This window comes from Nomascus leucogenys, chromosome 19, assembly GCF_006542625.1.
Source record: "Nomascus leucogenys isolate Asia chromosome 19, Asia_NLE_v1, whole genome shotgun sequence".
Taxonomy (NCBI): Eukaryota; Metazoa; Chordata; class Mammalia; order Primates; family Hylobatidae; genus Nomascus; species Nomascus leucogenys.
The window spans coordinates 26,614,793-26,628,817 of record NC_044399.1 but is presented as its reverse complement, the minus strand read 5'-3'; the positions used below and the strand labels follow the sequence as shown (position 1 = coordinate 26,628,817).

The window sequence follows — 14,025 nt, the reverse complement described above, 5'->3', positions numbered from 1 at the left end:
GTATCTGCCCCCCACCCCCAGTAATATTAATCGTCACGAACTTTTTGAGAGCCTCGTACACATCAGGCATCATGCTGGGCATTTTATATATGATTTTATCCTCACAATTCTGTAGCCAAGCAGAATTGGCTCCATTTGACAGATAAAGAAATTGAGGCAGACTGCGTTAAGTGCTGTACCCTAAGGTGACATGCAGTTAATTAAATGACAGATTTGAATCCAGGTCTGTCTGACTCTAAAGCCCTTTACATTATATGCTCTTTACATTGTAAGGCCTTACCCACCCTATATTGGAGTTGGCCCCAATTCCAGTGTGTTCCAGATCCAACCTCCCTGAGGACAGCAACTCTCTGTATCCTGGGTCACATTTGTGGCTGAGGCATCCCCTTAATTCCAAGGGTGAGACTTTCAGGTTCTGGGGCAGTCAGCGGGAGGAGATATTTTTGGACAACAAAGACCCCATCAAATCACAGGCTGGTGGGCAGGGCAGAGGAGGCGCCCCCCCACCACGCCCACTGGCCTGTCAGTTTAGCTCAGCGGTGTGGACTCCCAGCTTCTCAGCTATGGGAATAGAGTCTGCACAACGCAGGGCCCTGAAGAGCTCTCACGGCTTCTTTGGCAGGTTCACTGGGTGTGGGGCACTGAGTGTGCTCCCCAGCCAGGGCAGAGCTGGTGGCAAGCCCAGGGTACTTCTCGCTGCTCTAGCCCAGGCAGCCCCTCCTCTGGGCCTGGGCGGAGAGGTTAATTTGGGGAATGGACACAAAGAGGGAGGACCGAAGAGTCAGAGCCTCAGGAATGCCCAGCCAGAGCAGTTCAGACATTGAGGACAAACTGCCAGGGGAAGCTGGCTCTGAGGAAGATTTATTTGCTCTGAGGCTCTGCAGGGAGAGGTGTGTGGGGAACACAGGACACAGGCAGAGTCTTCCCCACAGCCTGCATCTGTCCCCTGAGCAGGGCAACCTGGACGCCGGGCTGGATGGAGGGGAGAAGGCGATGCAGCCGCAATGGTAACCTCCATGGCGTGCGGGGAGCCGGCACCTCCTGCCGCACTTGCTCTCACACGATGCCATCAAAGCCCTGCAGGCCACACTTTTTGCCGGCCACCTGGCACCCGAATCTCAGTGCTTCCTGCATGCTGCTCCCTGGAGGAGGGACAAGTAGCTAGGTCAGCCAGGTGTTTGGGGGCAGGGACAGGTCCCAGTCCTTTTTCCCCTCCTGCTGCCATACTCACCCTGGGAGAGGCTGAAGATGACGGAGGCATTGAAGGTGTCTCCAGCTCCCAGGGTATCCACCACACGGGGTGGCGGGAAAGCATCCGAGTGGAGCAATTTGCCATCGGGGCCCAGGGCGTCGGCGCCCTCCTCAGCCCAGGCACAGATAAGCACAGCCCTGCAAGACGGCTCCACTCAGCTGGGTGTTAGCCCACCCCGTCCCCCCAGCCATCCCCCCAACCCCAGGGCAGACCCCTGGAGTCCAGGCTCATCCCGTACCTTCTAGAGCCCCTTCCTGGCTTCCCCGGCTCACCCTTTCCTCACACGACCATACAAGCCCTTCAGGGCTTCCTCTGCTGACTGGAACCCCAAGTGCTTGGCCACATCTTTGCTGACAAACACCTGTGGGCAGTGGAAGAGAAGCTGGTGGTCACTTCTAACTCGTCACTCACCAACAGCAGCTGGTGTTGCCTCCATTACAACACGACTCCCCCAACATGTCCACATAGATCCCCAACATAGCATCTCACTGTCCCACGGGAACGTGGTTTTCTTTTTTATTTTTTGTAAAGACAGGGTCTCCCTGAGGCTGGTCTCGAACTCCTGGCCCCATATGATCTTCCTGCCTCAGCCTCCCAAATTTCTGGGATTACAGGTGTGAGTCACTGCACCTGGCCAGAAGCACATTTTTATTGATGCTTATATATGATAGACTACAGCCTTGTAAATTGTGAAACAAAAGCCCTGGTCCATTTGTTCTCGGATCAATGGATTGAAAACCCACAGAAAGCCATGAGCGCCACCTTGGGGTGGAATCTACCACCGCCATGCTGGCTCCCCGGAGCAGTTTTGCTGGTTTTTCCCACAGCTATGTCCTCTAGGTATGGTTTCTTCATCTGGAAAACAAAGGGGTTCCCTCAACACTACCTACACTTTAGAATCTCCAGAGAAAGTTTTGGTAAAAACAAAACACAGCCTTGGCTCTAACCCTGCCAATCAAAAACAAGATGGTGGGGCTCAGGCACTGCAATCCTCCTGCCTCAGCCTCCTGAGTAGCTGGGACTATGGGTGCACACCACCATGCCAGGATTTTTTTTTTTTTTTTTTTTTTTGTATAGAGACAGAGTCTTGCAATCTTGAATGCCTGGCTGAAGTGATCCTCCTGCATTGGCCTCCCAAGGTGCTGGGATTACAGGTATGAGTCACTGCTCTTGGCCTAATTTCTTTATTTTCATAGAGACAGGGGTCTTGCTATGTTGTCCAGGCTGGTCTTGGACTCCTGGCATCAAGCAATCCTCCTACCTCAGCTTCCCAAAGCGCTGGGATTACAAGTGTGAGCCACTGCACTTGGCCCGCATTCATCTTTTTTAATATGCAGCCAAGGTTGAGGACCTTGGCTGGATGGTCTCCAACCAACTTCTGCTATGATGCTGGGATTACTTCCCAAATTCCATTTACATCCAGCCTTTTCAAAAAGAGACTCATGCAAGTCTCCTTCCCACCCTCCCCTCACCCCTAGCAGCCCCCACAACCTGCCAGACACCCAAGTTGGAAGAAACCTCAGAGAACAGTTGTATGCCCTCATTCTGCAGAGGAAAAGACTGGGGAGCCCCAGAGAGGAGATGATTCCACACAGGCTTGCCCTGTGGCTGTTTAACCCCTACCCAAGCCCTCTGGGCATTCTTAGACCTATGCACCCACCTGGGGTAGAGACATTCTACTCCTTGCTCACTGCTGAGGCCTGCACTGGAGCCCAAGCCTAGGGGTCTACCTCTTTGCTTTAATCCCCATCCCCCACCTTCAAACACCACCAAACCAGGAACCACTATTCCAATTGTGGTAGGCAGGATAAAAGGACTCTGGCTCCCTTTAAGAACCAAATTAGCCGGAAAGGGCAAAGAGAGGCTGAATGGGGTACCCACCACGTCTCCATAGCCAAACAGCTGGAAGAGCTCCTCTCGTGGCTTCTCCACCTCCACGGACACCCGGATCTTCTGCTCTGGAGGCTGCCTGGTGTTGTGTGCGTCTATCCGCTGCAGCATCTTCACCTGCTCCGACGCGTTCCGGCCCTGGGACAGGACAGGGAAGCTCAGGACCGCTGGGCACTGCCTGGCCAATCTGCCTCATTCTTCCTGCCCTGCTGAAACTCTGGGTGAGGAGGGAGAGGGCCTCGGGGAGGCTAGGCTAGAACCCCATCCTAAATTACAAAATTCAGCGCTGTCGTGGACTTTGAAGACCTTATCAACCAGCTACTCCATTCCACAGATGAGAAGACTAAAGAATAAAAGAGACTGTCAAAGACCTACCATAGGTTAAATGACGGAGCTAGAACCCGGACTTCTCAGGATTTCCTCCCACCCAGACTCCAAAACCTCTCTTGGGGTAAAGGCTCTAGTTCCCTTTATTTGGGAGCTGAGTCAGGCCCTGTCCTTCCTGCTTCCCCAGAGGTCAGGCCCTAAGCAGTCAGACGTCCACCAGAGGCAGAGTTGGAGGCAGTGGGGCAGCCTGTAGCACAGAAAGCACAGGACTTTGCCTGGAGGCAGCTGTGCCTACGTTCTGCTGTGTGACCTTGAGTAAGTCACCTAATCTTTCTGGGCCTTAGTTTCCTCACCTGCAGACATAAGGAAGGATGGAGAGGGAATGAGGGGATTGGATTCATTTATCTCTGAGGTACTTCATGATTCAAATAAACCAAGGATGCAGAACATGTGGAGGAGGCTGGCAGGTTGAGCCCCTCGAAACACAGGTAAGGCAGGGCTTGCTTGCCTCAATGTGGATCCATTTGAACTGGGTCAGATCAACCTTCTCAAAGTCTGTAGCAGACACATCTGGCAGGCTCCTAGGTCACAGGATGGAGAAGACAGAGAAGAAGGAGCATGATGGGGTCAGCCAGAGCCAGGATCTCTAACTAGCAGCTGTGGACCCTGTGCCTGCACTGCTGGCAGCATGGCAGGAAGCTGGATCCACAGCATAGGATTCTCAGGCTCAGCTCCAGGGTGGTCCCTGTTACAGTCTGCTGGGGTGCCCCTTCCTGAGTTTGAGGTTGTGATTAAATTATCTCAGGGTAAACTGAACAGCAACACATGTCAACGGGCCAGGTCTGTGTGCCTTGGAGATTGCATCTCCCAGAATGCGCTGAGAGCGCCAAGCCTACATTTCCCAGAATCCCTTGCAGCAGCTCGCGGCTCCCACAGGCAGAGCCCTGGGAAAGTATAAAGCCCGCGACCCCCAGCCTGCGCTGTCTGGTCCCCCTCACTTCTGGCGCCCCAGCGTTGGGGTTTACCTATGGCACCCCTGTCTTGTGTTTAGTAGCTCCCCGTTGCAACCCTGAGGTCAAAGTAGTTAGCACTTGAGGAAGAGTTTGTGTTTGGCTGGCTCAGGACAGGAAACTCCCGATAGGGATCTGCCTTGACCCTCTTGGGCCGGACCTCAACTCAGCCAACGTCCCTGCTCCACATTCTGTAGCCGAGTCCTTGCACTTAACTATAGTTGTGTGACCTGCCCGGGCCTTTCGGACGCAACTTCCACATTGATAAATGGGGCCGAAACCCTCAGCCTCCTTGCAGGCTGCTGCAGTGTAATGTGTGTGAATGTGCCTGGACTGTGGCCAGTGGGCAATAAACATTTCTCCGCAGAGCTCCTCTCCTGTAAATAGCTATGTTGTGTCCTTGATCAGGGTTACCACGGATTGTTGCTTAACAAGCATTTGACTAGGATTGCCCAATGTGAAGGTCACCTGTAGCACATATGCCTGCCTACTCACTCACTGCACATATGGAGCCCAGGGATGGCTGCCCCCTCCTCCAGGCCCAGCAGTCAGGCTGGGCAGTAGGGACAGCCTGAACCTCAGGGCTGCTGGGCTTGGGTCCTCTCAGCCATAACAGTACCTGGCACGTACTAGGTTCTTAGTACACTAAACCTCTAAAATCCTGCAGGAGAGAGTCTTCGAGGGATGAGAAGTGTCTATGTCCATGAGGCCTCTCTTGAGTGGCCTGGGACCCTGAAGGGAGGGATAGCCCCTTCCCCAGGTCAGCACCATGTTAGATGACCCCGATCTGCTGACCCAGTGTTCCCTTTCCCCTCCTTCAGCAATGGCTGTGAATGGTGTGTGGCGTGTGTGGTCTGGCTTCATCATGCTGGAAACTTTGGGGGGCTGATCTCTTTTACACACCCAAACCCCAGCTCCTTGGTGCCATGCTGCAGGCTGGCAACTCTGGGGCTGACCCTGGAAATCCCAGTGGGGACCACCCCCAGCCCTTCTTAAGAAGGGTTGAATCCCATCTCCTACCCTTCTGTCCTGAGAACAGTTTCCCCGCACCCACACCCAAGCTGCTGATTAACGCTTTAATAATTATGGAGGAATCACTTCATAAATTACATTTTATATAGGCCTGCCTGCCCTTCTTTGGTGTTGACCAAGGCCAAGTCACCAAGCACAGCAAAGCCCACCCCTTCCCACCTCACTTTTCCCCTAATTGAAAGCAATTAGGAAATCACTGGACATTTTGGCAGAGGAGCAATTTCTGGTACACAGAAGCCACAGAGGGGAGCAGTTGGGATGCCCATGGTGGCGAGTGAGGGAATTGATTGAGCCAACTGATTGGTGGTTGTAGCAGGGCGAGGCCCGGGGGCCTTACGTGTCATGGAGCACAATGGTACGGTTGCCATTGGAGTTGTTGATGATGCAGCAGGAGCTGGGGGTGTCCCCCTTGCTCTGCCAGGCCACCTGAGACACGTCCACGCCCCGCCGCCTGAAGTCGGCCACCAGGAAGCTTAGGGTGGAGGCCGGGCCAGGAAAAGGGCAAGGAGACACAGATTAGAGCCTGCAAGTGGCCTGGACCTCCAACAGGAGTGGGGAGAGGGTGCTGGAGCACATGAGCCTCTAAGAGAAGAAGAGTCCTGTTCTGGGAGTTTTTGGTGGCGGCGGCAGCAGCTGGCAAGGCACAGACAGTTGTACAAACCTGTCATAGTATAGGATGGTGCGGCTACCACTGGCCTCGTTGATGATGACCGTGGCGATGGGGACGGAGCCTGTGGTCTGAAAGACCGTGTAGCGTAGGTCCACAGAATAGCGGCGGAGGTCATCCAGGACAAAACTGCCAGGGCGGAGTAACCCGAAGCGGGTGCAGTTCGACAAGGGTTTTGGGGACTGGAGGGTAGCTGGCAGGGCCACTAGAGACGCTGAAAGGCAGGGGTGCAAGCAAAGGGGGCTGGGAAAGAACTGGGAATCACAGTCTTGCGACAGGCAGTGCAACAGGGCAGGAGATGCAGGAGTGCAGAGCCTGGAGCTCAGAGAGAGGAACGCTAAGGGCCATCCTTTTAGGTCTTGGCTGAAGCATGCTCCGATCCTGACTCTGTTTTTCAGTCCAACTCAAGCTGGAAAGGATTTACTCCTGTTCATAAAGCTAGACAGGACCCTAGAACCTGTACCCTGTTTGAACCAAGCAGGTGGGGGCACCGTGGCTTGTTTCCTGCAATGCCCAAGCAGGATTAATAATTAATCTCCAAGGCAATACTTTGCCCCCGGCTGTCCTCCACAAGCTCATCCATGGTGCTGTCCTCTCTGAGTCCCTCCCAGTCCTAATGCTGTGATTCCTCTCACTCTCTGCCTGCCTCCAGGAGGCCCAGCCTGGAAGTGGTGCTGCCTTGGTGAGCCAGCTCACTGCTTTGTCCTCCTGCAGCCAGGTGAACCCTCCTGGGCAATCAGCTGGCTCCCCGTGCCTGATGCCACTCAGTATGGGCCTGGGCCAGAACTCTCTCCTGGAATGCCCTCCATGCAGAGTGAGCCCAGGGGCAAGGACAAGGAGGTCAGCCCCAGCCCTTCCAGCCCTCCCTGGACATGCATTGTTCTGTGCTCAAGAACTGGCAATTATGCCCAGCAGTCCAGCCACCATCCTGGCTTTTCTCACCTGGCCAGAGCCCGCTTTCAGCAACACCAAAGCTGGATAATACAGATTTGCATAAAGATACCAAGTCAGGGCATCATCCCTTGACTTACAACTCCTTTAAATAGTAGCTTTCCAAAAGCATTGGAAATATCGTTTTGTTTGCCAAATAACTTTTGCACCCCAGTGCCTGGGACATGGTAGGTGCTCTCTAAATGTTTGTTGAGCACATGGGGAGAATTCTGAATAAACCACCCATCGGCATGATTGCTATGTAAAGGAGAGTCGACCACCCTAAGCCAGAGCCACAGTCCTGCCTCCAGCTCAGAGGAAAGGAGCTATTAAAGAGGTTTAATGAGTCACCAGCCCTTGGCTCTGAGCCATCCTGTCCCATCTCACAGGGCAGATTCTCTCGCTCTATTCTCTTCCTGCCAGTTCATCAAGGCAGGGAGTTTGGCTGTAGCTCAGGTGGTTGGACTCTGCCAGCAGCCCCCTTCAAACCAGGGTTCAAAGGGCTGCCCTTCACAGGCCAGCAACCTGGCAGCCTGCCCCGGTGCCCACAGTGTGCAAAGTGTGGGCCTCACCTCCCGATAAGTGCTTGCTGAGTCGGCAGCACCAGGGGTCAAAGGGCTCTGAGGTCCCTGTAGCAGCCAACATGGAGGGCGTGCATGAGCCATTTAGGGCTATAGCCCTGACAGCGGGGGAACTGGGAGGTGTGGGTTCTGAGCCCAGCTTTAGCATGTGGCTTCAGGGTGTCCTTGAACAGGGTACTCTCACTGCTTCAGTGAATAACAGGGACATGAGCACCATCCCTGCCTCTCAACTGAGACAGAAACTGTGGGCCTGGACCCAGGGGAGGATGGGTACCACGTGTCTCTAACTGCCTTCTGCCTCAAGCATGGCCAGGATAAGGGACTTAAGATAAGGCAAAGGCAAATTCACCGCAGAGTCTGCAGGAAGCAAGGAAGGAGAAGGGAAGAGGCTGAAGCAGGCTCCAGGAGTGTCCGGGAAACAAGCTGTGGCAAGGAAAGCTTCACGGGGCAGCATCAGCCCCCGAACCGCAGAGAGGCCACACCAAGGCAGGGCTGGGAGTCTGGTGCTCCGCCATGCCCCCTCCCCGCGTTTCTGCTGGACACAACCCATTTGTAATCTCCCATCCGCCCAGGGTGGATACATCCTTCTTCTCCCCCAATGATGCAGGCAGGCCTTCCCCAGTGGGCTCTCCCTCCTGGACTTACTCAGCAACATGGCCAGGAGCCATCGAGCCCATGAAGGCACAGGGGGCTCCGAGCAGGGAGAGAACGGTGCAGGAGTTGGACGCGTTGCCTCCACGCTGCCATCTCTGGGACAAACACCTGCAAAGCACAGGGAGGGTCCCTGCAGCCCCAGCAGGCTGGTCCCAAGCACAGTCTCCTGTATAGGGGCCTACAGAATGTGACAGCTGGGGACTCCTCTCAGAAAGCATCTAGGCCGCTGTCTCACTTTGTACCCGGGGCAGCCGAGGCCGGCCAAGGGAAGGAGCTTGGCTGAGAGCAGTGTCTACCTCCCCAGCCCAGGCTAAATTCAAGCTGACAGCAGTTCCTTTCAATATATCCATCTGTTCCTAGGGCACCAGGAAACCACTCACTTGGGTCCATCACTGTTCGAGAGACCCACTAACTCCAGGTCATCTCCTCCTCACCTTCCACCCCAGTCAAAGCGGCTCCAGAGGCTGCACCTTTGGCCTCCTCTTTGAGAGCTGGAGCAACTCCAAGGACCTCGGGGACTAAGTGCCTCTTCCCAAAGGTATCACATTTACACCTACCCCTGTGTTAGGAGTGTCTACTTCAATAGAAACTGCAGAGCTATAAAATCAAACGAGTAAGACAGGACAGCAAACCTGGACATTGGTTGTTTAAGAAGTGGCAGCAGGGAGCACCTCTCCATCTTTACTAAAAACCAATCAAAAGGAAACTAACAAGACATACCTGAAGGGCTTCATTGTCATCAGCAGCAAAAATGATAACTTTCACATAGAGGGTCAACGCACTGATGACCTCACAGTGTTACTGGAGCCCAAATGAGAAATCGTTAATGAATGTTATTACCTTTGAGGTAAGAATGGTGTTGTTATTTCTACTGTGCCAGTTCCAATAATAATAACAATTGTGGCAGTTTACAATAAAAGGAACAGTACCAAAGAACCACTAATTAAGAGAAAAAACTGAACCAGAATTTTTAGGCCAAAGCATATTTGTACACAAAACTTCAGTTTTGGGAAAAGGGGAGCATGATGTCATTAGAAAAAAATGATAGTAGGCCAGGCACAGTGGCTCATGCCTATAATCCCAGCACTTTGGGAGGCCAAAGCAGGAGGATCACTTGAGCCCAGAAGTTTGAGACCAGCCTGGGCAACCAAAAGGAGCTCTTGTCTCTAAAAAAAAAAAAAAATTAAAAATTAGCTGGGTGTGGTGGTGCATACCCGTGGTCCCAGCTACTCAGGAGGCTGAAGTTGGGGGAACGTATGAGCCCAGGAGGTTTAGGCTGTGGTGAGCCATGATACTGCCCTCCAGCCTGGGTGGCAAAGTGAGATCCTGTCTCAAAAACAACAATAACAACAATGACAAAGGATAGTAATATTTTTGTGTTTTTGAGACAGAGTCACTTTGTCACCCAGGCTGGAGTACAATGGCATGATCATGGTTCACTGCAGCCTCAACCTCCCCAGCTCAACTGATCCCCCCACCTCAGTCTCCCAAGTAGCTGGGATTATAGGTGTGCATCACCATGCCCTGCTAATTTAAAAAAATTTTTTGTAGAGATGGCATCTCCTTATGTTGCCCAAGCTGGTCCCGAACTCCTCGGCTCAAGCGGTCGTCCTGCCTTGGCCTCCCAAAGTGCTGGGATTATAGGTATGAGCCACTGCACCCAGCTGGTCAAAGATTTTCAAGCTGGCCGGGCGTGGTGGCTCACGCCCATAATCCCAGCACTTTGGGAGGCTGAAGTGGGTGGATCACGAGGTCAGGAGTTCAAGACCAGCCTGGCCAAGATGGTGAAACCCTGTCTCTACTAAAAATACAAAAATGAGCCGGGTGTGGCGGCAGGTGCCTGTAATCCCTGCTACTCGGGAGGCTGAGGCAGGAGAATTGTTTGAACCCAGAGGGTGGAGGTTGCAGTGAGCTGAGATCATGACACTGCACTCCAGCCTGGGTGACAGAGTAAGACTCTGTCTCCCAAAAAAAAAAAAAAAAAGAAAAAAGAAAAAGAAGATTTTCAAGCTGAGCTTTACAGAAATTTTTATGAAAAGAAAGGAGGAATCTTGAGGGATCTGACTTGATCAATAGTTAAGGACAAAGCTGATGTGGGAACCCAAGTTTCCTGACCCCAAAGCCATTGCTATTTACTCCGTATTTTAAAACTAAAAGTAGTGAGGCCCAAGCATTGATGAGGTTTCTAAGAAAGGGTATAGAATTTTACTCTGGGGAAACCCTTCAAAGTCACACTGATATTTCCTGTGCAGAAATGCTCAGCTAAAGGCCGGGCGCGGTGGCTCACGCCTGTAATCCCAGCACTTTGGGAGGCTGAGGCAGGCGGATTGCCTGACATCAGGAGTTTCAGACCAGCCTGACCAACATGGATAAACCCCATCTCTACTGAAAGTACAAAATTAGTCGGGTGTGGTGGCACATGCCTGTAATCCCAGCTACTCGGGACGCTGAGGCAGGAGAATCGCTTGAACCCAGGAGGCGGAGGTTGCAGTGAGCCAAGATCGCACCATTGCACTCCAGCCTGGGCAACAAGAGCAAAACTCCATCTCAAAAAATAAAAAAAAGGACATGTCCCAGGGGTCTGGCTGAGCTCCAGGTGGCGGCTCCCGAGAGTCCCCAACTGCCTGTCAAGCACAGAGACCCTGGGACAGGTGGGGCTGAGACACCCAGGAAGGACAGGGTCACCACTAGGATGTGCTCCTCTGGGAGGCACAACAGACCAGGAGCCAGGCTGCAGGGAACGAGGGCCATGGGGCTGTGGGGGAGGCATGGCCTGGAGTGCAGGGAGCATGATGGACATGGGAAGGGGCCCTTTAGAGAAGTGCCTCGCTCAGTGCCCACCTTCAGAACCTGCCCCATCAGTGTGGGCGCTAGCAGGACCTCCTTCTCCTACCTTCCCGACAGAATTAAGCTGAGAGGAAATGGGACTTCAGCTCTGACAGAAAGAGGCGCTGAGTCTTTCACCAGGCTCTCCACGGTACTTGGAGAACCCGTGGCCCTGGAATTTGCACTGTTCCCCTGAGATGAACCCAACTCCTCACTGAGTGCCATGTTCTGCGGCTGCCTCGACCTTGCACAGTGGGTTAGGTCTACACGGTGGCATGCCCGTGCCCCTTCCCCTCTGTCCCCGCACCCCTGGCAAGGGGCCCTAACCTCTGGCAAACCAAAGCAAAGGGTCAACTCCAAGAGACAGTCAGCGGCAAAGGGACAGGGTATACAGGAGATGACAGAGGGCAGGGGCCCTGGACTCCACACTAGGAGACTCGAGCTGCAGCTGCCGCTGTGCCACCATTTAACTCCATGGCCTGAGAAAACATCTCCAAATCTTCAGCTTCCTTATCTATATAAAGGATTTCACTGATCTCTACACAGTTCCCATGGGCTGCTGGGAGGAGAGTATAAAATAATATATGTGATGGTGCTTTGTGACCCTAAGGCCTGAGGAGTGCGGGGGTCTGTCACCTCAGTTAGCCTCACAGCCATCAGCGCTGTCGTGTCTTTGTGGAGTTCAGTCTTGAACTGCCTCTTATCCAGTTCTTAGCTAGGACAACTGATATAGCCCAGGAGCAATTCTCAGTGTTCTAAGCACTCACTGCACCAAGAGAAAGCTAGTGTCCTGCGCCACAGAAATGCCTTCACAGCATTACAGTGTAACGGTGGGGCCCTTATCAAGAGGAAATACAAGAACCAATAAGCCAGGTGTGGTGGCTCATGCCTTAATCCCAGTACTTTGGGGGACTGAGACGGGCAGATCACTTGAGATCAGAAGTTTGAGACCAGCATGGCCAACATGTCTCTACAAAGAAAAGCCCTGTCTCTACAAAAGAAAAAAAAAAATTAGTGGGGCATGGTGGCGTACACCTGTAATCCCAGCTACCCAGGAGGTTGAGGCAGGAGAATCGCTTGAATCCAGGAGGCGGAGGTTGCAGTGAGCCAAGATCATGCATTCCAGCCTGGGCAACAGAGCGAGACTCTGTCTCAAAAAGAAAAATAACCAACAAATCGGCTGGGTGCAGTGGCTCACGCCTGTAATCCCAGCACTTTGAGAGGCCAAAGCAGGAGGACTTCTTGAGCCCAGGAGCTCAAGACCACCCTGATCAATATAGTGAGAACCCATCCCTATACAAAACTTAAAATACAGCTGGGATGGTGATGTGCATGTATGGTCCCAGCTACTCAGGAGGCTGAGGTGGGAGGATCACTTGATTCTGGAGGTCAAGGCTGCAGTGAGCATGGTTGCACCACTGCACTCCAGCCTGGACGACAGAATGAGACCCTGTCACACACACACAAAAAAACAAGTGACTCTTCAGTTTCTAGCAGACAACTGAGAAAGATGTTTTCCACTACTAAACAGTGTTCATTGACCTTTGTGAAAAGGACTTCTGGTAAACCCCTCTTGGAATTTAGCACCAGGAAAAAGCTTGCTGGGGCTCATGAACCAGCTCTATCCATACATAACCCATGGCATCTCATGTTTGCCTCCAGTGCCAGCAAGCCCTGAGCTATAGTCAAAGCTCAAATACCATGGTCTTAAATGTTCTCCAACAGTTTAACTGTACATACTTTTTACTGTAAGCTACCTCAAATCTTTCTCAGAAATAGGTGCGAGATATGTGTGATAAATAAGTTAGAAGTAAATGTTGATGAGAGGCAAGTGCATAGGCTTGGGATTTAAAAAGCAGCAGCAGAAGCTGGAAACGGGTCCTGCACCTTGGTAGCTGTGTGCCCCTGGATAAGCCTCTTCGTCTTTGAATCTATACTTGCTTATCAGTAAAATGGGGATCCTGATGCCTGACACCTGACACCTGATGCCTGAGTTGAAATGGAAATTGGCTAACACGATGCTATTAAATCCTGGGTCTTCTTATTAAAGGCCTCAATTCCTTCCTCTCTTCTCTCATGCTGGGAGCCCCCAGGATTCCCGGGTAGAGGGCGTGGGTCCAGCCTTGAAGCTGGGCTCTCAGGGTCTCACTGCGGGGTCTCTGCAGCTTCGGTCGCTGGCACAAATGCTGGACTGCAGCAGCCCCTGGGGTCCCCTAGGGGGACCTGGGCGCACCTACCTTATCTCCGAGTCCTCCTTAGGGTACTTGTCCACCAGGCTGATGACGTCCAGCACCACTAGCCCCACGCACAGGATCTGCTTCTCTTCCATGAGGCTGCTCCCAGAGTTTCCTGCCCGCCTGGCTGACGGGGTTCCTCCCGGCCTCTGCCTCTTATCCAGGAGGATGGCGTCCCCGCTCCCAGCTGCCCTGGCTCCTCCTCCGCGTGGGAGCTCCTCCTCCAGGGAGCCACCTGCAGCGGCCAGGGGTGCAGGGAACGAAAGGAGCAGGGCCCTTGCTCCCGACACCCGAAGACCCGAGCTGGTCTGGGAAAGCCAACCCAGAGGTCTTGGTCCCCGGTCTTCCGGTAGCAGGTGGCCTGGGCCTGCAGATGGCAACGCCTCCCACTTCTCAGCCTCAGTTTCCTCGCTTGTCAGATGGACTCGGAGCTGATGCAAACCTTTTTAAAGCGCGGCTAAGCGATCTCGAGAATGCAAAGAGAAAATGCGCTGGAAATACGCTACTTGCCCCGCCCTCTGCTGCACCTGCGTCTCCGACTCCCGACCGTGGATCCGTGAGGTAGAGCTGGGCCTCGCATCTGCAGCCCTGCCTGAAGCCCGCGGTCGCGGCTGCCCCGCCC

The 14,025-nt window shown here is 53.3% G+C and overlaps 2 protein-coding genes across 6 annotated transcripts in view; one reads left to right on the top strand and one right to left on the bottom strand.

Annotated features, from left to right (window-relative positions):
* The window catches only part of CGREF1 (cell growth regulator with EF-hand domain 1), a 20,815-nt gene extending 18,863 nt beyond the window's left edge, over positions 1-1,952 (top strand). The window contains exon 6 of the mRNA XM_003270628.4: positions 955-1,952. Within this exon, the coding sequence (XP_003270676.1) occupies positions 955-1,011 (57 nt within the window). The 3' untranslated portion in view covers positions 1,012-1,952. The remainder of the gene's footprint in view (positions 1-954) is intronic.
* Positions 68-14,025, bottom strand: KHK (ketohexokinase). Of its 5 annotated transcripts, none has more exons than XM_003270629.4 (8): positions 13,407-14,025; positions 8,335-8,451; positions 6,173-6,307; positions 3,978-4,050; positions 3,134-3,280; positions 1,525-1,613; positions 1,232-1,389; positions 68-1,142 (listed from the first exon to the last, which is right to left on the bottom strand). In XM_003270629.4, exons 1-8 carry the CDS (start codon positions 13,496-13,498, stop codon positions 1,057-1,059), a joined length of 897 nt encoding a protein of 298 aa, XP_003270677.1. In that variant the 5' UTR covers positions 13,499-14,025; the 3' UTR covers positions 68-1,056. The 5 variants fall into 5 exon arrangements, with proteins under 5 accessions (XP_003270677.1, XP_003270678.1, XP_030655887.1 ...); XM_003270630.4 differs by lacking the exon at positions 6,173-6,307 and adding an exon at positions 5,849-5,983 and having other exon boundaries at positions 846-1,142; XM_030800027.1 differs by lacking the exons at positions 68-1,142; positions 1,232-1,389; positions 1,525-1,613 and having other exon boundaries at positions 2,604-3,280.